The sequence below is a fragment of the Perna viridis genome, chromosome 8 (genome assembly GCF_037379345.1).
Source record: "Perna viridis isolate PV_CMFRI_1.1 ecotype Kerala chromosome 8, ASM3737934v1, whole genome shotgun sequence".
Lineage (NCBI taxonomy): Eukaryota > Metazoa > Mollusca > Bivalvia > Mytilida > Mytilidae > Perna > Perna viridis.
Window position 1 is genome coordinate 45,584,089 of NC_142452.1, and position 27,956 is coordinate 45,612,044.

A 27,956-nucleotide genomic window follows, 5' to 3' on the forward strand; every position below is an offset into this window, starting at 1 on the left:
AAAAATGTCAATTGTATTTACTCATATAAATGTAACAGATAGTCAAAAACATTTGAAGACACACTGTACAAACAAAATATCACATTCACAATCATAATGTCAAATCATGTAACCACATTCAGCACAGTAAACTATAAATAGAACTGATGAAATGATTTCAATCAAATCTTATTTACCATAATTGACAAATTTAAAAAAAAACTCCTGTATATCCAAAACATCAGTAAATTTTTCCTCACAATAATAACAGATTGGTTTATTATTACATATCAGTCTTTCTAAAAATCAGACAGAAGGTGAGTCATGCATGTCAAAAATCCACTGATTTGAGTTTTATTTCTTGTTCAGAAACATTTACAGATCGATCACATAACCAGTTTTAGCTTTTCATTTGGTTGTTACGTGTTTGTGAAAAAAATTATATAGATCGTACATGAAATTTGCACTTTGCAAGAGTTATTGTTCTTGATTAGGTTTCATTTAGTTTTAGTGGGAGATAAATGTATGATTTTCTAAAAAGTGCAGATAAGAATGCAAAAATGATTATCATCATGAGAATTTGTAGAGATATAAAAAGCATCGTTAGTTTTGTGGGGTTTTCTACACCATGAACCACTTTACCATAGATAGTGTCAGAATTTTATGTGGATTTGTACTTAATATAAGACAAAGGACATGCATCTCAATAAATCCTTATAAATAACACTTTTGCTCTAATCTGAAGCACTTTTAAACAAAATCTCTCATGATGCACAATCATGACAATGCATATCTTACATCATGGGCAAGAAGAGTAAATACATGTACTAGTAAACCACTAAAATTAAGTGTTTTCTCATTATGGTGGTTCTAAGCAAAGGAAACATTTAGGGGAGGACAATAAAGCATCATACCAACATCTCTTAAAAGATGCTGCCATATACATGTACACATAGATACTCCTTCAGTAATGGGTAGTTTAAATAGTATTACCATAGAGAGTGGAGAAATAGTTTTACCATTGAGAGTGGAGAAATAATTTTACCATAGAGAGTGGAGAAGTAGTTTTACCATAGAGAGCGGAGAGATAATTTAGCCATAGAGAGCTGAGAAATAGTTTTACAATAGGGAGTGAAGAAATAATTTTACCCTAGAAAGTGGAGAGAAAGTTTTGCCATAGAGAGTGGAGAAATAATTCTACCCATAGAGAGTTGAGAAAAATTTGCCATAGAGTGTGGAGAAATAATTTTACCCATAGAGAGTGGAGAAAGTTTTGCCATAGAGAGTGGAGAAATAGTTTTGCCATAGAGATTGGAGAAATAGTTTTACCATAGAGAGTAGAGTAGATATATAATTTTACCATATAGAGTGGAGAAATAATTTTAATCAAGAATAGACTGAAATAGAATCAGCTTCTAAAATGAAATGTGCAGCATCTTGGAAACTGTAAAATGGCCAGGAAACCTGGAAACCAGAAATTAAATTAACAACATAAATCATGTTCATTTTCAATCATAACATTACAGTAAAGTTCTTCAAGATATTCTACCAAGTAACGGTAATTCAATCAAAATCGTTTGAATGTTATAAAAAAAAAAAAACATTCTTCTAACACTGCACACTACGGTACAAACAAAAAGTACACAGTACTACTCCATATATGGATTAAGTAGAATTTACAACAGAACGTCAAATTATGATACCATTAGTGCATCTCAAAATGTTTTCATAACAAATACAGGTACATGTCAGAACCTAGTACCGGTAGATACATTGATGTTGAAATGTATTCTATTTTAGGTATCTCAGAAACCGGTATTTTTTTTATCTCAATTAAATGGAAGGTAATTTTAAAATTATCCAGTGATTTAAAAAAAAAACACTTTATAAATCTCAATAATAATGGAGGGAGAAATAGTCTTTAGATTAAAATTTTTAAATTGTTTTATAAGTGCTCTTCCACACTACACTTCATAGCCTTCCCACCAATGTTCTCATCCCTTTATTTACATACTTTCTGTTGAAAAAAAAACAAAACAAATTCACGAGGTTTTTGAACTCTTAAATCATTTACAGGACCTGTTTACATTCTTTTCTATCAGAGGTATATTAATTTTATCAACTCCAGCTAGAGTTCATTTTTTTCCAAAGCTTCCAAAACCCTTTAACATGATTTAATTGAATGAAGTAGTGAATTTTATGTAGCCATGTTCATTCGATATTCTCACTGACTTTGCTTCATCTAGTCTGACGTTGTTGAATGAACAGAACTACAAGCAGGCATTGTCTGTAACTTTATTTTAAAAAGTAGATGTTACAACTTTGCAATTGTAAATGTTTTTTTGTAGTCTGTAGTAGTAGAAATAATAATAGGAAAACTGAATTTCAATTTTATTCTTTTTCTCCTAGCTGGAAAAATTAAGTTGGCAAATCCGTATAACAAGAAAGTAAATCTGTATAACAACAAAAACCTGTGATTAAAAGTTCTGCCAAGAAAATCACCATCTGTGCAATGTTTATATGGACTCAAAAAGAGTAACATATCAACTGTCTAAAATGTAAAAAAAAAAATGGAGAACAAACTGGCTAATCTAAACTGACCACCTTCTTCTTTACAATCACTGATGAATAACTTGTGCTTTTATTGGAAATATCTTATAGAATTGCTTTTACAAAAGCAGTCAATTTCACAAAAAGTTTTAAGTGTACAACTGATTATATAATGACATCACAATGCTGTTTTCTATCATGACATCACATTGCTGTTTTCTACCATAACATCACAATGCTGTTTTCTATAAGGCCTCACAATGCCATTTTCTATCATGACATCACAATGATTTTCTTTAATGATGTTATCATGCTACATGTATTTTCTAATATGACATCACAATGAGCTATTTCTATTCTGACATCACAATGCTTTTTTTCTATTCCGACATTACAAGTTCTGAAATCAGCTATTTTCTACTAGACCTCATATGACTTTATGATTTTACACTTATGACTTAATGAGAAATAATTTAATGGTGTAATTCATATGTGGAGCAGTACTTTATACATTAACACTGACAATACACTGTACATATCCAAACATTGTTTAATACTCAGAACCTATTACTTCTACGAAGCTTGTATAACTTTGATGAAGTTTTTCATTGTTTCAATAGATTGTTGGGTTAGTCTGTGTTTTTCTAATAATTCTTCCTTTCTTCGTTTTTGTTGCTGCAATACAAAACAAACTCAAAATACAAGATATTTCAATGATTTGAAGAAATAAAAATTGTATCATATTTTATCTCATAAATGATATGAGAAATATTGAATATATATATATACTTTCAATTTTGATGCTGACAATATCATGTGGAATATCTCAAAGTGTGCGAGTGCAAGTGGAGATATTCTACATAATATTGTCAGTATGAAAACTTGAAAGTTACTATTATTCTGATTATCGGTAATCTTTTGATCATTTTAATGTACTTTTAGCTAAAAAAAAACTAGTAGTGGGACTTCAAACTGTTGGAGTGTAACATCAATGCATTCAAAATTTAAGAAAGTCTCATGATGTCACAATCACTCCAATGTTTTGACGAATGTACAAGAGATAGAAAATTATTTTTGACAAATACTTTCAAATATCTTATCATGTACGAGAGATAGCAAAATATTTTTGACTAATCGTTTAAAATATCTTGTCATATATGAGAGATCGCAAAATATCTGTCAAAAGATCAAAGAAATAAAAGTACAGATTACATAAAGGATATGAGAATTGTAATATTCCAGAACAAACAAAACAAATGCATGTGATTTTGTGCTAAGAACTTTCATTCACTTCAAATATTATCATATTTGTCAAAGGTCTTGTAAAAAATGAGATCTTTTTCTTTCAGATTACCATTTTGAAAGTTTTTAACATGATTAACAATAAAACATTTGGCTAAGATTCTTACCATTAAACTGTCAGAAACAGATTTTGTTTTATTTTCTATCATCATTTTTTCAGCCAACAAATCTGTACTTCTTCTCTGTAGTTTTCTCTTTTCTTCTTCTTTGGCTGTAAAATATGATACATGTAGTAAAATATACTAAATAATTGCATATCCATTTTGACAGATGAAAATATTCCACATGACCAACATACTAAAAATGACTTAGTGATCTCTTGAACATTAAGTTCTACAGCAACTTGATCATAGACAAAATAACCTACTATATATAATATTGTACATTCTAATATGACATGCTTCGAAGCTCTTCAGACTACAGCCATGGTAAAAAAGTGATAAACACATGACCAACATTTTGTGCAACACATAGGCTGCGTCTATTAAAAAATATGAAGAAAAAAGTCCTATTAGAATTTAAATAAATCACAGAAACTCCATTTTATCATTGTTTTACCATTGGCTGACCATTTGTGTAGTTATTTAACATTGCAACATAAATGGCAAGCCCATGGTAAAACAATGATTGAGATTGAGTTTTATTTATTTAATAATCACAATCAATCATTCATCATTTAAGTAAAAGTAACTTCAACTGAAGTGAAGCAAACCTATTTCATTCTACCTGCACCTCACAATGCACAATACGTCTCTTTGATTAGATTGAAGATTGTTGTCAATGTAAATCAGGAATCCTCAGGTGAAATAGCTACAGGTTATTCCAGAAATAAAGTATGGGGGTTGAAAGGCACTTTTTATTTGACCCCATCCATGCATACTATTTTTAATTATTTTCTTTCATTGTTAAGGCAAACTGTTTTAAATAACAACCCCCATCAAATTTTAACAGAAGTGCCTACTCACCCCTCACAATTAATTCTGGAATAGCCCTACTGGCCAGGGAATAAATTTAAGAAAAATGAAGTTTTGGCAATGCAAATTAATATTTCCATTTTCTCTGAACAAACAAGGAAAGAATTGTTTTCATAGATGTACAGAACAAAATTAAAATCCAGGAGAACAAAAGCACAAGTCTATAAAATCCATTTGGTGCAGGAGAACGAAAGCTTAAGTCTATAAAATCCATTTGGTGCCAGGAAAACAAAAGCTCCAATCTATAAAATCCATTTGGTGCAGGAGAACAAAAGCTTAAGTCTTTAAAATCCATTTGGTGCCAGGAGTACGAAAGCTTAAGTCTATAAAATCCATTTGGTGCAGGAGAACAAAAGCTCAAGTCTATAAAATCCATTTGGTGCAGAAGAACGAAAGCTTAAGTCTTTAAAATCCATTTGGTGCCAGGAAAACGAAAGCTCCAATCTATAAAATCCATTTGGTGCAGGAGAACAAAAGCTTAAGTCTTTAAAATCCATTTGGTGCCAGGAGTACGAAAGCTTAAGTCTATAAAATCCATTTGGTGCAGGAGAACAAAAGCTTAAGTCTATAAAATCCATTTGGTGCAGAAGAACGAAAGCTTAAGTCTTTAAAATCCATTTGGTGCCAGGAAAACAAAAGCTCCAATCTATAAAATCCATTTGGTGCAGGAGAACAAAAGCTCAAGTCTATAAAATCCATTTGGTGCAGAAGAACGAAATCTTAAGTCTATAAAATCCATTAGGTGCCAGGAGAATGAAAGCTCCAATCTATAAAATCCATTTGGTGCAGGAGAACAAAAGCTCAAGTCTATAAAATCCATTTGGTGCAGGAGAACAAAAGCACAAGTCTATAAAATCCATTTGGTGCAGAAGAACGAAAGCTTAAGTCTATAAAATCCATTTGGTGCCAGGAAAACAAAAGCTCCAATCTATAAAATCCATTTGGTGCAGGAGAACAAAAGCTTAAGTCTTTAAAATCCATTTGGTGCCAGGAGTACGAAAGCTTAAGTCTATAAAATCCATTTGGTGCAGGAGAACAAAAGCTTAAGTCTATAAAATCCATTTGGTGCAGAAGAACGAAAGCTTAAGTCTTTAAAATCCATTTGGTGCCAGGAAAACAAAAGCTCCAATCTATAAAATCCATTTGGTGCAGGAGAACAAAAGCTCAAGTCTATAAAATCCATTTGGTGCAGAAGAACGAAATCTTAAGTCTATAAAATCCATTAGGTGCCAGGAGAATGAAAGCTCCAATCTATAAAATCCATTTGGTGCAGGAGAACAAAAGCTCAAGTCTATAAAATCCATTTGGTGCAGGAGAACGAAAGCACAAGTCTATAAAATCCATTTGGTGCCAGGAGAATGAAAGCTCCAATCTATAAAATCCATTTGGTGCAGAAGAACGAAATCTTAAGTCTATAAAATCCATTAGGTGCCAGGAGAATGAAAGCTCCAATCTATAAAATCCATTTGGTGCAGGAGAACAAAAGCTAAAGTCTATAAAATCCATTTGGTGCAGGAGAACAAAAGCTAAAGTCTATAAAATCCACTTGGTGCAGGAGTACGAAAGCTCAAGTCTATAAATATTCTTAATTCAGTGGTGACACAATCCTGTTTTTATGGTATAACAAGCAGTAAATTTTGTGTTGCATTAAAAGGTAGAATATAGATTTGTTATGTGTATTTTTTATAACAAATGGTGGTTAAGATAAATTTTATATATAACATATACATGTATATAATACTTCAGGCCTATGACAGACAGACAGACCGTCTCATTCTCACATTTAACTTAATTGATAATGCACCGTTCTGTTGTTACAAACTGATGCCTCGACCAATGTGAATATGCAAGACTTTCTACAATACATGATGTGCGTCTGTGTTAAAATTTCGTACAATCATATCTTAACTGCATACGTCATTTCCGGAAAAGGTCACCTCAGAACGATTTTGAGCCATTCATGTTAATGACAGAGGATATACATATGTAGGTCAAGGACATCATTAATGCTCTGTCTCTATTCAATAAATGTAAATATCATCTTCGCAATAAACTTCACACAACAGAAATATAACTTCAAATTATAGATACTGACATTAAAAGCACAGTTGTTCATGGTGAGTATCAAATTAGGGAGATTCAAGGTCATTCAAAGTAAAATTCTTAGTACTCAGGAATACCAATGAGAGAAGACTTTTTCTCAATTTTTACTTTTCCTCAAAAAGTGAAGATATTTTTTTTACATTTTTTAGAGCTAAATTATGTGTCTAATAACTAAGACAACAATGATGACACGGATGAAGACAGCCATTACACAATCAGTCATTTTTCAAGGTCTCACATTAAGTACGCAGGAGGTGTTCTTGTTCTTTTTTAATGATATGGCAATAAAAGTGGTAACTAAAATATCCCCATAAGAAACAAAGAGAAAACCTGAGAACTCATGTATAATTTTAGTTGGCCTTGGATTTTTTTTTAGACTTACCAGTTTTGTTAGCTATGAAATTATGAACCAGAGAAAGTGTTTCAGCAGACCAGCTACCTGACTTCCCATTGGCCTGAAACCAAACAAGTATCTGAATAATTAGTCTGAAAATATATGTATAGAATATGATTTTCAAATTTAAGGGCACCATATGAGGCATTTCTAAATGTACATTTTAAAGATAGACACATATCAAGTGAAAAGAATATATTCACCTGCTGTATCTTAAAATATTTTAAAAACTAAGTTTTTTTTATTGCAATATATTTGAATTGATCCTTAAAGAAGTAAACACCAATCTAATTAAAATTTGATGCTTTAATACATTACACTGCCTTTCATTACTTCATAACAGCTGATTAAAATTGGATGTAAACAAATAAGATCTTCTAATATAACATTCTAGGTTAACGATCAATAATATACAACAAGAATTAATCTACAGTTAAGGATTATCATCAAACTGCTTTGCATAAAATGGAAAACAAATACAGTCAATGGCCAATTATGTCCAAAATTCACAATTTATTTTTGAAACAAAATAAGCAACTTTGGTTTATTTATTATAAGTCATTCAAGTGTGAAGTGACCAGATCATAATAAATTATATAAACTGGTGTATTTACGGATCATTTGAGGGACAACACCAATCTGGCTGAGCTGACATGTATGATTGATCACATCATTTTAAGGATGATTACTACTCTATTTAAAAATTACAAGTATTTCAAAAGGCTGTCAAATCTTAAAAGAACTTTGGTCAGTGGACTTATTTTTGTGATATTAGAATGAAATTTTGGCAGGAAAAGGATTTCTCTGGAATTTCCAATCATTTTGTCTTAGTAGGTTTTATATATGAAATAACAAGAATTTCATAAAAACTTCTCCAATAATATTTTAAGGTGTGTTAAATGACACTATGAAAAGAAATGGGGGGTTAGTGGGCAAAAAATATTAATGACATTGAAACGGTTAAAACAAGAGGAATCTGAAAATCTGACATAAATGACTAAACTTAAGCAGTGAACATCCTTAAATTATAGCCACAGCCACAAATTTGAAAGAAAAAATATGTCCTATTTCATATTTTATGTATCCTTTCATCATTTTCAGCAACAAAGCAAAACCTAATTACATGACACTTTGTACAGCTCCATTTTCCCTCTGGAATGCTGGGTAATGGAGGTTCTACACAATGAATATGGTAAGATCGGTGGCAGGTGTCACAAGGAATAAGGTTTTCCATCATTCCACATTTTGTACAAGATAAATCTCGAGGTTCCTGGAAGTAGAGAAGAATATTTTTTTTCATTTTTCATTTATACACAAGGAATAACAAAATTTAATTCTTAATTTAAGTTTACTTTTCCAAAATTGAAATAACAGGATAAACAGTGGTTAAGAGTGAATATCTAAATCATGACAATAAATAAACACTAAAGAATGTACCCAAAGTTATCAAGTTGTGGTACATGTATTAATGTGCCAGTGTTCATTTCTCAACAATATTTTAGTTACTAACACATTATCCTGTTCATACATATGTATCCTTATTATTGAAAGTACTGTCTATCATTCTGATTTAATAGAACATGAATATCTATTAAGAAGAACCCGTCCCAACATCGTGAACTATAGTGACCTGGCCCGAGCACCACAAAAAGTAAAATGTAATTTAGTCTGAGAATATTCTTAACTTCAATGGTAACTCCAATCAAAGATTTTGAAATTGATTACATCACAATTAGTTAAATTTTTCTTTGACTCAATTAATTTTTGAAGTTGTGTGGCGCTAGGGTCTTATATACTTTTCAACTGCAGGTTCCTCAAACATATAAAATATATTCTGACAAATCTCAGTTGTTTTGAAAAACTTTCTCATGGCCATATCTGTACAATGATGACAAGGAAAAGTTTTAGTAAATTATATTTGAAAAATAACAACTTTAACATTTTTGTCCATGTAATCTATTACAAAAACTTCTCCCTGTCAATGATTAATGGGAGAAGTGAGCACAAATGAGAAGTTCTTGCCCATTTCTTCCTCTAGATGAGGTCCTGCTTTCTGCAGAGAGCTATGGAAACGTAAAGTCTTCCAGTAAAGAATCTATCACTAACATGTTAATGGTTCTATAGATCTCTTCTTGCCAAGTTAAAGCGAAATAAAGGCCTGATTTATAGATATAAAATTAGAAAAAATGAGTCAAAAGGACACTGATGCACCCACAACCTCTCAATTAAAGGATTACAACCAAGGAAATGTATCTAGAACGGATTCAAAATATTCTCAACACAGTACTAATCTCACTAAACTTACATTTTAAGTAGCTGTCTTTGTAAGAATCATGCAAAATCTGAAAAATGTGATATACCTCAAAAAAGGCTACATATTTTTATTTTTGTAATTAAGTTGTTTTATGGGTCTATACTATGAAATGTGTAATTATTCATTCAAATCTGCCTGCTCTTAGGAGATAATCAACATTGAAAATCCAGTAGATTCTATTGTATTTCAGCGTCATTTACAGAGTTATCTCCCTTAATTTTGAAATCTACAGTGCATTCTATATAATTTTTATCTCCTAAGAGCACAGGTTATATGAAAAACCACAAGTTAACTTCTGTTTACTATGAAATTTCAAACAAAATATCAAAAATAAAACTATGTAGGCTTTTTACCCATGAATCACATTTTACATGATCCTTAGCTGGAGTGCTACTTAAATCAAATTTGAAATTCTTTCCATTAAGGGTGGCTGAGATTTGAGCAAAAGGTGAGGAGACCATAAAGATACCAAAAACACACAGGGCAAACAGGAAATGACAGTTTCAAACCAAATTATAAACTATTCCTATGAACAGTTACTGAGTTTTATACAATAGACATTTTTAACCTAAGTTTGATTTTTACCTCAATTACACCATTTCTTGGGATTCCATTTTTCTGCCCTGGCCAGCTCTCAGTACTGTCAGGAGTACTTGGGTGACTGTTATTTGGGGAGGAACGTTTTGGTGGCCGACCTTTGAAAATAAAATACCATCATTAATCACTCCTACTTTAAACAGTGTGGTTGATTTGCATATGCTTCAATTAGTTGATTGATTGTGGTTTTACATCCTATCGTATATCAGATATTTCATGAGTTTCAGGGCAAGAGCGATTGACCAATCAAACAGACCCTGCTTCGTACTAGTCAGAAATGCAAAGATGGATTTTTATTGTGCTAGATCAAAGAAGCAACAGCCTGCAGGTAGGCATATCACCCCACATGAACACATTATTTTGCCTCAACCAGTCATCTATCTACTCCAATTTATCTCTACACCACCAAGGTAATACCATCCATATAAAACCTTACTACAGTGTAAATCAGACAGGAAATATACTAAGGCAAAGAAACAGTATTAAACTTACCTCTGGACCTTTTCACCCCCAAGGAATTCAATGTTAAACTGTTAGGTCTCTTTCGCTGCAAAGAAAATAAATGTAGATATATCTGACAGTTCATACATCATGTGTCAGCATGTGTTCTCAAAGTGACATAGTTTATCTTTTTCAAATCTACCCCATTCACCTTTTTATTTTAGAAAATATGTGTCCTTTATTATTAACTGAAGAAATTTGGGAAAAAATGAAGTACATGTTGATAACCTTATATTGTTAAAATTGTTAATATTATTAAGAATACAAAATGTAAAGTAATAAACACTTAATAAATGTAATTTGGAACAGAAACACTACATGTATGTCAACCACTTTGAAAATCATTTTGGGAAATAATTCATCTTTTTTGGGATCATTTTTGGACAAAATCGGAGAAACAAAATTGGTCTTGTTTTGGAGGTACACTGTATGTTATTAAAAGCAAACAATATAACTGTCACAACTGGATGATTATCCTTTTAGCAAAAACATTTTTTTCTGGAAGTCTGCCAAGCTTATAAGCTTTATTTCTCCCATTTCAATGGAATAAAAAATGCTAGTGACATTTAAATACCAGGGGGTGATAAAATTTCTGTGAGAAATTTCTTGTCATTTTACATTTAAAGGTTGACTACAAATTTAATGGGAAATACAGATTCTCTTAATCAAAAAACAGGTAGATCGAATTAGCACCAATTCAACAGGTGGATCAAATCAGCACTATTTTAACAGGTGAATTCAATCAACACGATTTCCACTCTTTTGCCAGGTGGATTAAATGGGAACTTTTTCACCATATGGACTAAATCAAGGCCATTTTGCCAGGTGGATTAAATCAGCATCTTCCACCAAGTGGATCAATACAGCACTATTTTCTGAGGTGAAACAGTACTATCTCACAAGGTGGAACAACATTATTTCACTAGGTTATTCAAATCAGCCCTATAAATGGCATTTTGCTTTTAATAGTGACTTTATCACGGTTCATGTCAGATGACCCCGCAAGAGCAAGTCCTGATATGAATTGTGATGAAGTCGCTATCTAAAACAAGAATGCTATGCATAGCCATATGTCCCCCGTCGCTGTAAAAAGAGTTGAATTACAAATGTTTGACACTTGTATAAATAGCAGATTCAAAACTTATTTGCTTTCACAAGTCAATGTGGCAATTCAAGGTTAATGCATCTTAATGAATCAAATTAAGTTAGGTTAAGAATTCTTCATAAAACAAAAAAAAATCAGTAAAAAAGAAACGTGAAAAATGAACAAAGTCCCATAAATCCAATAAAAATTGTCAAATCAAAATAGCGGTTAAGTATGATCAACTACATATGGTGAAAAAAATCCTACAAAATTTGGTCAAATTCTGTTCTGTGGTTTCTGAGGAGTTGTGTCCACAAGGTGTTCCTATTACGAATAATGTGAAAAATGAACAAAGTCCCATAATTCCCATAAAAATTGTCTGATCAAAATGGCGGTTAAGTATGATCAACTATATATGGTGACAAACAATCCTACAAAATTTGGTCTAATTCCATACAGCCGTTTCTGAGGAGTTGTGTCCACAAGCTTCGGACGCACGGACGGACACCAGAATTTCTATGTCCCCCCTCCGCGTTGCAGCGGGGGATAACAAAATGTCATTTACAGTAGAGTTCATTTATAACGAATCTCAGGGGACTGTCTTAGTTACTTCGTTATATGCATCCTACATTATATTAAGATGTTTTTTTTTTTCAAAATTAGGATTATCTCCCTTTCGTTTCCTTAAAAGTGGTATTATTGCTTCAGATGTAACAATATTGATGCGTTATTTTCTAACAGTAAATTAAATAATTGTTTTGTAATGAGTATTTATTATGAATTATGAATAAAAAAGAAAATTTTTTTTGTTGCTGTTGTAGTTGTTTTCATAAACTCTTTTTATAAACTCGCATACTTTCTCTCTTATCAGTGTTCTAGTCTGTCTTTCTGGTGGAGTGTCCATGTGACACCCCCAAAACCAGGATAAGCATTATGTGGTTAAACTGTTACATAGTATCGAGGTCAGTTGCCTTTCTCTTCATACTGGAGTTTCTATTTTGTGAAATATTTTTATCATCAAACCTTTTTGAGTCTGCAGTAATTTACACACCATATTCCACCAATTGAAGCGTGAAAAACTATTGTTTTGATGAACTACCAACAAATGTAATCATAAAATCAAAAAAGTTCAAAATCTGGGATGCTCTTTGGCTAAATTTTTCAAAGGCTTGAGTGTCATCATTTGATTGATATTTTATTGAGTAATAAAAAAAAAATACAGGTAAGATTAGTCGATCTTCCAACTGTGTGTTCATCAACCGTGAAATTGGTAATTAATCAATTACCATGAGCAGCAGACAACTGATGCCCGATGTGTACATAACAATTAAATTGACCTTTCATTTTATCCAGGCAAACTTCAGCTATAAGTCTGTCGCCGGGCCCTAAGAAATACTTCGTTATATCCCTGATTTCGCTATAACGAATTCGTTATATCAATGACGATATGCATTAGACTGGGAAATATGTTCTAATTCATTGTAAACCTAAATTTGTTATAAGCCTGTACGTTATAAGTGAACACTACTGTATTTGATTATCGGTACCGTAATTTGCTAAGTACGATGCATCATAGAAATGATGCTCATTATCTGAAATATGTTGAAAACTAGACATTGCTCTTAACAGGACTAATCCCCCCTGCAGCCTGATGAACCCTGTGTGTTGAGGACAAATCTGGACACATGATTCATGTTGGACACAATTTTTATGGGGATAAACTCAGCAATATTGAAACACAATTTTACTGCCATTTCAAAAACCACGATCAGCACTATTTTTTTTGGATAACACAATGACAGAAATGACTGCAAATTTACTTTAAACCTAATCTCCAGATAATATGCACATCCTAATATGGTAATCTAACACCCCATCAAGTCTCAAAATAATCCTGCAAGTAGTTGAAGAGGACTTGTGGACAATGCATCAGACCAAATTTTGCTGAAAAATGCTTAAGTTCAAACTGCCGTCACTTTTACAATTTTTGCCCATACATAACTTCCTGAATATACACCTCCCAATATAGTCATTTAACACCCCATTAAGTTTGATAACAATCATGCCAATACTGAAGGAGTTATGGACGACAGATGACACCAAAGTTTGCTGAAAAATGTCTGTTTAAGTTCAACAGCTGTCATTTCTACAATTTTTTCCAAACATAAATTCCTGACAGTATGCACATCTCCAAGTAGTTATATTACATCCAACAAAGTTTCATAACAATGCTGCAACTGCTAAGACAATAACTAGGGCAGACAAGGTGAAACCTATATACCCATGAGTATTCATTAAATGTAGGACTACTTTGTTTGATGACCATCGATCAGGATGATTCGTGATGATTAGAAAAGTATAGTATTGATTGATTTATATTATTTCAGGATAAGTTTTTAAGAAATTTGCGATATATTGCTGTACATCCCTATTTCAGACTGACCCCATTTATTTCTTGTTTCAAGTCAGCTTGCCAATCCAAGCTTTACCAGCAAGTATACATAAAAGTAAAAGACTATTGTGCTAATTACAGATAACACCACTTAACCGCTTAACTCAAAATCATGATGTATATCATTTGTCCATGTACATACAAAAATGTATTACGATATTTTCAATGATGGTAGATAAAAATCGGCCATGTCATAGATTCAACACTTACTGTATTACAATGAAGTCCAAGGTAGTTGACCAAGTGGCAAGGAAACTGATTTGTTATTTTTCTAAACGATAAATAGATTTTAACAGATTACAAAAACTTCTATTTACTTACTATATCTGGTTCAAAGTTGTAGAGAGGATTAGCTGTAGTCCTTCTTCTCCTATCATATTTCTTGTTCTTTAATTCTATAAGGAGACAACATGAAAATTTACTTCATGAATTTTATTAGGTCGGGCATTATTTTTTATTGGTTCTCAACCATTTTTCATGCACTGCTATTCACTTGCTACATTTGGCTTGAAGTTATAGAGAGGATTTGTTGGTTATTTTACTGATATGGCAATAAAAATTTGTACCCTCAAAACAAAGAGGGGAGGATCCGATAATCATTTTTTTTTAATTGGCATAAGAAAATATGAATTTAATTTTTTCCAATTTATTGACTTTCTATACACCCAGAATTATATAACTGTCTTTTATGCTGACAAGTGTGTTACATGGTACATTAATATTTTTATTCTTTCTTACCACTAAGAGCTTCTTTGGTGATGAGTTCCAGTGCATTCATAAAGTTCAATTTCTAAAAATATGAAAATACATAACAGTAAATTATTTATTTGTTAAATACATTTGTGCAAATTAGAACTTAAAACAAATATGTATCTTCTTTTTTAAACAAATTCATAAAACAAAAACATATTTATTATAGAGGTACATTTCACTGATTCTAGTGCAAATGTACTCAATTACATAAACAATTCTAGAGTAAAATATGTTGTAAGAAGTGACTTCACAAGTATTATTTATTTATGATGCCATTCATATATCTCAATTAAAACTGTGGTATTTCACATAACATGTACATGTAGAACTCTTAATGAGGGAACCATACCATAAATCAGCCCTTCAAGGAGCTGTACTTTACAAGTTGTTACAAACTCATATATATTTATAGATATCATGTATATTGGTAAGACCATTTGGTTATACGGAGTGTATTTCTTTGTTTGTAAAACTGTAAATGCTACTTTAATGCTGATTTTTATGCTTATTCTTTATGCTAATATGACTGCTGATTTACCAATTATGACACTATAGCATCTAAATGCTATTCAATCACCACCGATAGCCACAATGAAAGAGAATAGTTTTGGTGCACTGTAAAATCTAGATTTAACCCACTATTTCGTTTGAAATGCCTTTACCAAGTCAGGACCATTGCGGTACCAGCTACTCTGGTGGTGTAATATCCATTTTTATTCTGAACTTGACACGAATATGGATAGGATTAATGTTTGTCAATTTTGTTGTTACCTTTATTTGGCAAACCTGTTCAGAGGTTCAAATTTATTTTCAAGAGTTGAAGGTACAGAACCTTTTCAAGTTTCAAATCACTGGTCCAACGGAGGAAACTTAAGTTTATAATGAAGTTTCTGTGTCAATTAAAGGGGTTGAAGGTCCAGCATCCAGGTAAAATGAAATTTCAAAGGTTAAGTCAGAATTAAGGATTCCAGACCTCAGACCACTTAAACCACTGCTGTTGGTTAGGCCAAAAATGCCTTTTATTGATTTACATGTATAAATTGTGTACAGTACCTCTCTTTCTTCTGGTGTAGGTTTTTTATCCATCTGTTTCTCACTTTGATCTTCGATTAAAGGTTGTCTAGTTAGAGAGGTAGTTGATTGAGGTGGTTTGGAGTTCTGCAATAAAGCAGAGAAAAAAATTATTCTAAAATCAAAGGGACCAATAACTGAATAATCTTATTACTGGAAAATTCACATCCAGACAAAAAAAAGATAACAAGATTTTTTAAATTTATTTCCAAGAAAAATCTACAAGAAATTTTCACTTTGTTTTTACTTCCCATTGGGAGATTTTCACCAGTTTTGGGCAATGAAAACAATAAGAGATTTAAACTTGGCCTAATCTGAACCAGGAAAAATGGATAGTTTTAAAAGTTTTAAAACTCTTTGGTTTGACTCAAAATGTGTTGATATACAAAATGTAGCAGAAAACAAAGAAGCATTACTTCTAAAACAATTCTGACATCCTATGGAGGATGAAATCCAACATTGTTACAGATCGTTATACCCCAGATATATAAAACAATTCTGACATCCTATGGGGGAAGAAATCCAACATTATTACAGATCGTTATACCCCAGATATATAAAACATTTATGACATGCTATGGGGGAAGAAATCTGACATCATTACAGATCATTATACCCCTGATATATAAAACAATTCTGACATCCTATGGGTGAAGAAACATTGTTACAGATCGTTATACCCCTGATATATAAAACATTTATGACATCCTATGGGGGAAGAAACATTGTTACAGATTGTTATACCCCTGATATATAAAACATTTATGACATGCTATGGGGGAAGAAATCTGACATCATTACAGATCATTATACCCCTGATATATAAAACATTTATGATATGCTATGGGGGAAGAAATCCAACATCGTTACAGATCGTTATATACCCCAGATATATAAAACAATTCTGACATCCTATGGGGGAAGAAATCCAACATTGTTACAGATCGTTATACCCTAGATATATAAAACAATTCTGACATCCTATGGGGGAAGAAATCCAACATCGTTACAGATCATTATACCCCAGATATATAAAACAATTCTGACATCCTATGGAGGATGAAATCCAACATTGTTACAGATCGTTATACCCCAGATATATTAAACTATTCTGACATCCTATCGTTATACCCCTGATATATAAAACATTTATGACATCCTATGGGGGAAGAAACATTAATACAGATCGTTGTACCCCAGATATATAAAACAATTCTGACATCCTATGGGTGAAGAAACATTGTTACAGATCGTTATACCCCTGATATATAAAACATTTATGACATCCTATGGGGAAGAAACATTGTTACAGATCGTTATACCCCTGATATATAAAACATTTATGACATCCTATGGGGGAAGAAACATTGTTACAGATTGTTATACCCCTGATATATAAAACATTTATGACATGCTATGGGGGAAGAAATCTGACATCATTACAGATCATTATACCCCTGATATATAAAACATTTATGATATGCTATGGGGGAAGAAATCCAACATCGTTACAGATCGTTATATACCCCAGATATATAAAACAATTCTGACATCCTATGGGGGAAGAAATCCAACATTGTTACAGATCGTTATACCCTAGATATATAAAACAATTCTGACATCCTATGGGGGAAGAAATCCAACATCGTTACAGATCATTATACCCCAGATATATAGAACAATTCTGACATCCTATGGAGGATGAAATCCAACATTGTTACAGATCGTTATACCCCAGATATATTAAACTATTCTGACATCCTATCGTTATACCCCTGATATATAAAACATTTATGACATCCTATGGGGGAAGAAACATTAATACAGATCGTTGTACCCCAGATATATAAAACAATTCTGACATCCTATGGGTGAAGAAACATTGTTACAGATCGTTATACCCCTGATATATAAAACATTTATGACATCCTATGGGGAAGAAACATTGTTACAGATCGTTATACCCCTGATATATAAAACATTTATGACATCCTATGGGGGAAGAAACATTGTTACAGATTGTTATACCCCTGATATATAAAACATTTATGACATGCTATGGGGGAAGAAATCTGACATCATTACAGATCATTATACCCCTGATATATAAAACATTTACGACATGCTATGGGGGAAGAAATCCAACATTGTTACAGATCGTTATACCCCTGATATATAAAACATTTATGACATCCTATGGGGGAAGAAACACTGTTACAGATCGTTATACCCCAGCTTGTATATATAAAGTTATCATGCCATCTGTTCATTCATCCAAACTTCTCTATAACCACTAAAAGGATGGTGTTCGATGAAAGTTATTTCACACATTCTTAATTTTTTTTTCTCAACTGGATGACTTGTGGGGTTTCCTAATGCAATACATGGCCTTAATCATTTGTCAACCGGAGGATTGGGGGGGGGCATCTTCTATTCAGGCAACTTCTCTAAATCTCCAAAATAAAATTTGATGATAGTTTTATAAATTCTTTATTATATGATACACATGTCCTATTTTCTTTTTCCATCTGAATGACTTCCGGGACTTTCCTTATCTTGGCAAACCCTGGACTCGAATGGTTGACTTAAGTCAACAAAAGGAACCTCCTTTCATCTCTGAAATTGAGTCATGAAATTCTATTCAGTGGTTTAAAAAAGATTTTGAACTAGAACTTGGAAGGATTAACAGACAAATGGACAGTGTCATCACAGCTGACCTCATGCTTATCAAGCAGAGGGGTGTTTAAAAAGTCATAAAAACGTGCAAAACAAACAGATGGACACCGTGATCACTATGTTACTACTGCCTGTGAAAGATAAGGTACAAAAACATCAATTATGATTAATTATCTTGAAAATAGTTACCTGAGATCCTGTATTTGGTCGAAATTTGGGATATTGTGGAACCTTCAACGGAGAAGGACCCTGACCTTTGATTTGGGGTTCAGATTTAACAACAGAGCTGTCATTATTTGTTGCAGTTGCTGGGGCAATAGAGATAGGAGGAGGAGCTGGAAGAATTCTTGCTGGCTGGATTGGAATAACTGGAGTCGATTGAACAGTTCCTGGCTGAGGCATGATTGGTTGATTCAGATGAGCTGGTTGTGGCAATGATGTGACTAATTGGCCTATTGGCTGGACAAATTGTGGCATGGCACATATTTGTGGAGATATTTGTTGGCCAATGGACTGAGCCGCAAATACAGTGGGAATTAGCTGGTTAACAGGCTGGATCAAAAGATGAGCTGGTTGTGGCATTGTGTGAGCAGCTGGAGGAACTGAAGTTATGGCAATACTAGATGTTCCAAGAGGCACAGCAGACTAAAAAACATATAATTTAACTACAAAATAAACAGACTTTATGATTAGATGAAAAAAAATTCTACTATCATCTCACATCTTAATATTTTACCATGTGAAAGTGATGTCATCAATTATTCTTATTATTTACTCTGTATTCATGTTTTTGTATACATGTCATGTGCAAAATTAAATTACATGAAGGAACAACGTGTCATACTTTTTTTTTAGTAGAAACACTCAATTAAGGAGGTAGACCTAAGGTAAGGGACACAACTCTTTAAAATCATTGGGTCTCACTAACCACTTCCAGGTCAAATGGCCATCCCCCTATGTAGTACCAAAAACACACTGAACCTAGACATATGCATTGTAAGTGCATTATTTGTGTGTCTTATGATTGAAAGTAGTCAAAATAAAGCTGAGAATGTGTACTTTAAAATCATATATGTAATTAACTACAAAAGTGTATGAATATTGTTTACATGTGTGAGTAATTTGCCTCCATGATGTCAGTTAGCAGAACAGGTAAAAATGTGGGTTTTCAGTATTATTTATTCAAGTAAATTTTGTGAAGAATTTTTACAATCATCGTACCATTAGCATAATAATTTTGGAAGCCTTACTTTCCAAGCTTCGCAACGGTATGCAACTTTAAGATATCGTTTGTCCTGGGAATTCACTGAGAGACTTTGACAATTACTTTTTTAACATGTAAAGTGATGGAAACATTAGAAGTGGTTAGTGAGACCTTGGAACATTTGTATTAAGGCTCTTTATGTCAATTTCATGTAAGCATCAATGTAACTTGGATTGATTTCATTCTTTTTCAAATGAAAGCTTGAAAGGCTTAGGTGAAATTGAATATGATACACACGTATCATTGATTTCATGAGTTATACCCCTTACCCCAGGTCTACCTCCTTAAAATGTAGTGATTTTTTTCTGCATGTGAATTATAACTGAACTAAGGCTGTTTCATATTGCCAAAAGCATATGATGGTTATCTCCCCACAATAACCAACATATCCAGTCAAGCCTTACCAAATAAACTTTTTTTAATATCTGGGATGTTGGCTCAGAACATTTTCAACACAGCCTTGCCTTTCTATTTAATATAGGTACATATATATATGTTTTACCTGAATACTGACTTGAGAAGTGGCTGGACCTTGTCTTGTAATAATGTCTTTACGCAAGCTCTGTACAATAGTTTTCTGAAACCAAACAATTATACATACAGTACATTTATTATTTCAAAGAAAAAAGCCATTAAAGCTTTCTGTGCAGTTTAGAACATTTGTATTACATTGTGGTGTATATCTCCATTATTGAAATTTGGGTGTACAACATGTCTGGCAGGAAATTGTAACAAAATGTTACTTTCAAGACCATCACTGCAGATTGAAATATGGTTCCTCCTATTTAGCCTCAATATCAGACAATTTCATCTTATCAATATCCTAGAATAAACAGTTCACAAAGTTTGAATCTGTTACAAGGTACAGCAGTTATAAGGCCAAAAAAAAATATAGCCATGTTTCCTGCTACCCGATTTACCCCCTTTTTTTCACCAACCATTAAGTTTATTTTTCTGAATTTAAAAAAAATTTTCCAAGCTTCTATTCTCTGAATTTTTGGATATACCATCATCTGGTTACAGCTTTTATATGTATAACATGGCGGGCAGCCATTTTGGCCATCAGTGTACTTTGATTGTGCTGTCATTAAATTATAACAAGTCCTATATATGAATTTAAGGAGTAGTTAGTTCTAGTAACTAATCATGTATGTAACAAAAGATAAAGACAAATCATGTCAATAAAATCGTAATACCTTGGTAGAGCATGTGCATGTGTATGAAAATGTCAAAGAAAAATAATTTAAAAAAAAATTAAATTATTTTCCGACCTACCAACCTTATTTTTTCCTGGCTGGTAGCAGGAAACAAAACTGGGAGATATTTTAAATTTGGGCTTAAGTTTAGCTATGCATTGAAGGTATGGTATCTCCATTGGTCGTGAAAAACCCTTTTAAGAAAGTCTATTAATGCTTGTTTTTACCGATAATTCAAATCAGTAAGAGATACCTAACCTCCAGATGATTCTTAATTTTCCTAATGTGTGGTATGGAACCTTGTGGTAAAATCAAATGAAGTATCAAAGTGCTGAGGCACTGAGTCAAGGAATCCTAATAAATATTCATGTAACCAAATTGCAAGCTAAATAAACCGATCAAATACTTAATCATTTTAAAGAGAACCATCTGTTTTAATGAAATTCATATCAATACTGCTTGTTTATTATTGTATTTATGGATCTTCCTTTCTTTTATTGTTTTTGGTATTTCTGGCTGTGTATGTTTATGTCCTCAAATTTCTTGACACTTTACACCTAAACCAGCATTTCTTCAAAAATATTATCTCCACTGTAAAATCACTGACTATCAAAATTCGATGGATTTTCAAAGTACGAAAAAATCAACACTTTGAACTTTCTGGTTGGAGATGCATGAAGCAGAAAGGAATCCAGTGGACTAGAGGAGCTAGGTTGACCGAGGACCTAATCTAAAGGGAGAAATGAGCAAAAAACTTCTCCTTGTTTGTGCTCTCTTTGACAGTGATTTGTAATATATTAAATGAACAAATATGTAAATACTTTTAGTTTTCAAACAGAATTGACTACAGCTTGTCCTTGCCATTGTTGTCTAGATTAGGCCCTGAGTTGAAAATGTCTAAACTATACATTTTTTTACAATAAATAATTACCTTTCTCTAGGAATTTTTCAATTCAAACAAGGATACAAACTCTTGTTATCTAAACTACTATGCAGTTTAAAGATATTTAAACTAAAAAAACCTTTGTTTGTACCTCAGATATTTTAGCAATTTAAGATTCCAATCAAGATGGAAAGTCAAGGATAAAGAGATGTAGTGAATACAGGAAATATTATGTCTTTCTTTATAACAAATGCACTTTGAATATAAATCTATCTTTTCTACTTCCAAAACAAAAAGGTTACTAGTGAACCCATACCCTATGAGTACCACTTTTTATGATGAATCATTATTATGCTTAAGCAGAGTGTTTTATACCTGTCTGCCTTCAATAATGTATTTGCACTTCTTTCATTTTTTCTACATGACAGTTTCACCAATATGTATTACAAGCATTAAAATACAAGTAACTCTTATGTTTTGCCAACAAATAAGTGCTACGAAATCAGACTTCATATTTGTAGTTTTTATTAAGAGATGTTGACATGTACCAGCACTTGAGAATCATGAACTTTGTTTCATGCCTAAATAGTGTCCCAGCACAAAAATAGTCCATTTTGCTTTTGCTTTCTTCTCGCTACATCTAGTGAAACTTTAAAAGGGATTACCACTGAAAAGAAATCAAGGAAAAAAATGATAACAGTGCCTTTGATAATTGCAATATGTTACAATATGTAAATGCATGAAAATATACATGTATTTTAGCCACATCATATGGAACTACAGAAACCTCCTCTTGATGAGAAATATTCTTACGTGTACATATAATTGTGTGTAAAATCAGGCAAAAATAGAGGTTGGGCAGTTATCACTGTCCCAGGTTTTTTCTGGTTTTTAAGCCACCTAGTCAGTACTGGTTGTTTGAAATTTTGAAATTTTTCTGTAACATTATAATTTCTGTCCTACATGTACATTATAAAAAGTTAATTAAATATAAGTATATAATATTTTAGTGTTCTGAAATGTTATTCTTAAAATATCTCTATCAGCTGTCTTAATTAAGAAAAAATAAACACTTCTATCTCTAAAATAATTCAAATTTTATTCTTAAACGAAACATAAACTTTACAAAAATGTAGTACAGTGTACTTCATGAGCACATCTTTGTTTCAATAACTGTTAATAACAGGTAACATAGGTAAGAGTAGAATAGGTTACTTTTCACCTGACTGACAGGTGGTCATTGTTAAAACAACATCCCGTCATATCCAGGAAGATAATTGAAGTGGTGAACTGGAAAGTTCACTAATGATATTCCTTTAGGGCTTCTCCCATGTATGGTTTCTAGTTACCTGATGAATTATAATGATGTCTGGACCCCTCCCCCCCCCCATTTCAAAATATCTGGATCCATCCCTGTATGTTGATTTAATTATGAGCAATTAATGTCACACCGTAAAGTATATAACAAATTTGATACATGTATTATTATATTACAAATATCCTAATTTCATGTATGAAATATTTAATTAATACTGTACTGCATATGCCAGTAACCATGGTTAGAGTACATGCAAATGTATTTTTGTAGTTTTCAGTATAAATTTCCTGTCTACAGACATACAAATGTAAACTGCAAATTTTACTAAGACATATGACAACAGTTCTACACTAGCAATGTTTACAATAGACCTATCACCAGTTCTGAGAATTTTAAATCATTGTGTACATTGGAAGTATATGAGCGAATGCATGTATACCTTCACATACCTAATATATTGTACATGTATGAGTGTCCCTGAAAATCAACTCTTAGGAAAGGTCTACTTTTGGGTGCTTTGATATCCATCATATTTTCAATCCACTTTCATGGACATAGAATTTCTAACCTAATTGACTGTGTCCTTCATGTGTCATGAAAATCCTGTATCTAACATAAGATCTGCATTCTAAATGATATCTTGACAATGCACTAAAAAAGAACCATATTGATAATCAATTATGACTTACATGTATATGGATATAATACACATGTACATTCCATACTGAATGTTATGTATGACTAAGGGTGCAATATAGTCCAGCGGTGTGATATAGGGTATGCGATATACATAGAAGTCTAAGGGTGTGTTATACAGTATGCAATATAAGTCTAGGGTACACGAAACACAATATAGGTCTAGGCTTGTGATTTAGGGTATGCGATATATGTCTAGGGGTGTAATATCGGATATGCGATATAGGCCCAGGGGTGTGATATAGGGTATTTAAATCACAGTCAGCCACAATGATGATGATTGAAAATTTGAGAATGGGACAATTTCTAATAGAATCAAAATGTAACCAAATCATTTTTAACATATTAAGCAAACATTTTCAGCAGGAATGTCATAAGCAGGGACTCTTTATGCTCTAAAAGTTAGTTTGGCTACATATCAATACCTAATTTTTACTAGATATCCCTCTTTTTGATAGATCAACTACTGAATGTGAAAAATATGCCACATGGCCTCATTTCAACCCAATCTAATTCAGATTAGATTTTACTTGCTTCCCTTTTTTCTTTGTCGCATGACTTCATGTGACATAGAAAAAAGGGGGAGCAATTAAGATCTAATTTTAATTACATTGCCTTTCATTCTTACCTTTGAAACAGACATTGTTTATGTTTCTGCTCTGAAATCATATTAATTTAACAATTCCATGATTCAAATGTTTATTTTCTAGTTTAAATACTTCATATTGTTTGCTACATGTACATTTGCATGTTTATTCATGTACATGTACACATTGCTTGCATTTTAAATTCCTGGGATCAAATCAAACACACTTGATATATATAGGATTTACATGTACTTAACAGTACAATGTGTATAAAATATAGAACAACTTGAAAACTCTTAGCACATGTAAAAATATTTTTATCAAACTTGTTCACAAAAATTACCTGTAATTTACAAACACTATACATAGATTGATTGATTATTGGGGTTTAATGCCAGAGCAGCAATATTTCACCTATACTTAGGCTATGATCATGAGATGGGATGATTGATTGATTATTGGGGTCCAACGCCCGAGCAGCAATATTTCAGCTATATTCAGGCGATGAACATGAAATGGGATGATAGAAAAAACATTCAAACATTCAGGATCTGGCACAGAGGATCCACACTTTGAAAATCAGGGGTGGAAGCTTGGGTTCCTCAGGGAGGTGCTAGGACATTATTTGCCATTTTTGTCGATTTTACACATGAAAATTATAATTTTCCCATAAAAAGAAGGGAAACCCACCCCCCACCCCGCACCCTCACTGTAATCATAAACATTAAAACTATACTTACGTTTTTTGTACATCACAAAAAGCGTACATTGCAGCTCCCGACATTCTCAGTAGATTTTTACTTTCAAACCTACAGGACCCATCTTGTAATGGTAGTCCATTGCAGATCCAAAAAAATCCGTCATTAAAAACTTCCAACAACTTCTTGTGAATGTTTGACCGGGTTGCTTGAATAACCAAAAACCTTGGTGTTAACCAAAAACCAGATTGAAAATCCGAAAATCTCAATAAAACACATTTTTGGGTGGTATAATTGGTCACTTTGTTATTTAAACACACTTGCAAATAAGTTTTTTATTAGTATTCAAGCACTTTCTAGATACCCAACGAAAGTCTGTAATAATCATTATGGCGTCAGCACTTTGAAATTAGGCACTTGTCCTTCCGAAGCTATATTGTTTTCGGTTATTGGAGGTACCGTGTTTGACCTGCGTCAGGTCAATTAGAAAAAAATAGTCCTACTCACTAAGATAAAATTCAAATAGTTTAAAATAAGCGCATAGTCATAGAAATATTATTATAGAATTATAATTCAACAAATATCAATGAAGCTTTGATGTCACAATATTTCCATCTCTTATGAAAAATAAAGCATCACATATTGGTCGGCGGCGGAGTGATACACTTACGTAAATTTGCGATGTGGAAAAGGGGGAGGGTAAAGAGAACAGACCGCGGAATATCTAGGCGGTTCCATGTGGCAAAATCCCACTTCCGGTTGATCCCACTTGCCGACGATCTCTAAGTCAAGTTCAGGCTACAAATAGCCTTCCTCGACAAAAACATATAAAACCAAACTCTGAATTAAACAAAAATGTAAAAACCTGGCACTATTTTTAAATCTTGGTGAATCATTTGAACCTTGGTACACCATACAGCTGTCTAAACTGAATGTTTAACTTTGGTTTAGACAAACCATAATAACACATAACAATTAAAAGCAACATGAAAAGTTTCAATTATGAGCTCATTTCAACTTAAAGTAATAAAGTAGATAAAGATATGACTGTAGAAATCAATACATTGATCCATTCTTTGTTGTTTGATCATTTTTGACCATATACAAACACTTCTTGCTTTCAGTAAATTTTTTTTTCACCTGTTTTTCACTTAGAACTGTAATCTGTTTCTGTAAATCTCTCAGTTGACCTTTCAATTCATTATTCTAAAACAAAAAGGAGAGAAAGACCTATCAAATTGAATGGGCAACTGTAAAAACGTACAAAATGAGGGGGGAGTTCTGTTAACAAAAATCAATAAATGGACATGTATTTATACACACAATGGAAAACGCAATCAAAGAAAAAAGAAAACCTAATACTTGCCTGCAAGTCTGCCTTAATTTTTGATACCAGAACCTGAAATAGATTTAAAACTTTATAATTATCAACCATAATCTATAATTCTCATACTTTGCCACACAAAAAAAATTAGTTGGGATACACAGATGTGACGTGCGCATACAAAATCACTCATTCGTAACGACACAGACATGTTCGACAAATTTAGAGAAATTTTGAGTAAATTTCCGTGTTAAATGATGAGAAAATGTTTTTCTGTTTTAATTTGTTCACAATAATCATGCAAGCAAAAATGTATACAAAAAAACCTTTACAAGATAATTTCTACACAACTTTATTTTGCGCTGAAAATAGAGAAAGTTGGATGAAGAGTCACTGCTTGTTTTTACCTGATGATTTTGGATAGTCGCCTTCAGTTGCTTCTGAATCAACTCCAGTTCTGGTGTTGTAACCGTTGTAGCACCCTGTAACATTTGAACGACGTTTTTTTTTCTGCAATATCTATTTTTGATATCAAAATGAAATTACTCTGTCTCAGAGCAAAACATCACAGGCTCGTAACGACCTCTTCCGTTTACGGAATATGCGCAAACACATTTTTATCAATTATAATACTTATGATTTAAAATGTTGATGTTACCATTAAAGCATAATATCTTCGTATGTTTTTTTAGATTTAAATAAAAAAGGGATAGACAGCCAATAAGGCAAAAGAAATAAATATAGAACTATTTTTTTATGCGGAGGGATAAATTATTTAAATCAGTTTGCTACATGTCACACAAATAAGTGCAAGTGCCCGTTCGACTGCAATTTAGTGATTATTTATAAATTGCCCTTTCCATTATTTCTGTTATTTATTTTCAATTAAAAATGTAAGATGCACTATTTTATTGAAGCAAAGCTCTAAATAATATATTTGATAAATAATACTGTAACTAAACCAGACTTGGCAGGACTGCGTAATTTCCGCAGGAATAATATGCATTCTGAGACCAAGTGTTCTGGGAGCATTATTAGTAAAAATAAAGAGAAATACAAATTTTGATTTAACAAATTTATCATAAGGTATCATAATGTCAAAACATAATTCATTACCTACCAATATCAAAGATTTAATAGTAGTCTACAGTCTATAATAAAAACCATGGACAGGAGCGGATCCAGAATTTAGATTAGTGGGGGGGGGGGCACAGTTAACATTTTTAAGGTTATTTTTTTT

The 27,956-nt window shown here is 32.4% G+C and overlaps 1 protein-coding gene and 1 long non-coding RNA gene across 2 annotated transcripts; both read right to left on the reverse strand.

Annotated features, from left to right (window-relative positions):
- Window positions 1-27,317, reverse strand: LOC148610708 (PHD finger protein 21A-like). Its single transcript, XM_088595988.1, has 14 exons — window positions 27,124-27,317; window positions 26,759-26,791; window positions 26,533-26,598; window positions 20,517-20,591; window positions 18,940-19,395; window positions 16,057-16,161; window positions 14,989-15,040; window positions 14,572-14,645; window positions 10,706-10,760; window positions 10,202-10,311; window positions 8,426-8,572; window positions 7,291-7,363; window positions 3,939-4,042; window positions 1-3,204 (listed from the first exon to the last, which is right to left on the reverse strand). Exons 1-14 carry the CDS (start codon window positions 27,205-27,207, stop codon window positions 3,103-3,105), a joined length of 1,536 nt encoding a protein of 511 aa, XP_088452114.1. The 5' UTR covers window positions 27,208-27,317; the 3' UTR covers window positions 1-3,102.
- Window positions 22,596-23,998, reverse strand: LOC148610709 (uncharacterized). The gene is made up of 2 exons (XR_015924742.1): window positions 23,861-23,998; window positions 22,596-22,760 (listed from the first exon to the last, which is right to left on the reverse strand). It is a non-coding gene; the product is annotated as an uncharacterized LOC148610709 (long non-coding RNA).
- Window positions 27,318-27,956: the final 639 nt, after the last annotated feature.

Excerpts from the sequence above, each read along its gene's own strand:
- LOC148610708 (XM_088595988.1), bottom strand. The coding sequence starts at position 27,207 with ATGTTACAGGGTGCTACAACGGTTACAACACCAGAACTGGAGTTGATT. Across the intron at positions 19,396-20,516 it reads CTTCTCAAGTCAGTATTCAG|TCTGCTGTGCCTCTTGGAAC; the intron begins GTAAAACATATA and ends TATGTTTTTTAG. Across the intron at positions 10,761-14,571 it reads ACAACTTTGAACCAGATATA|CGAAAGAGACCTAACAGTTT; the intron begins GTAAGTAAATAG and ends TTTTCTTTGCAG.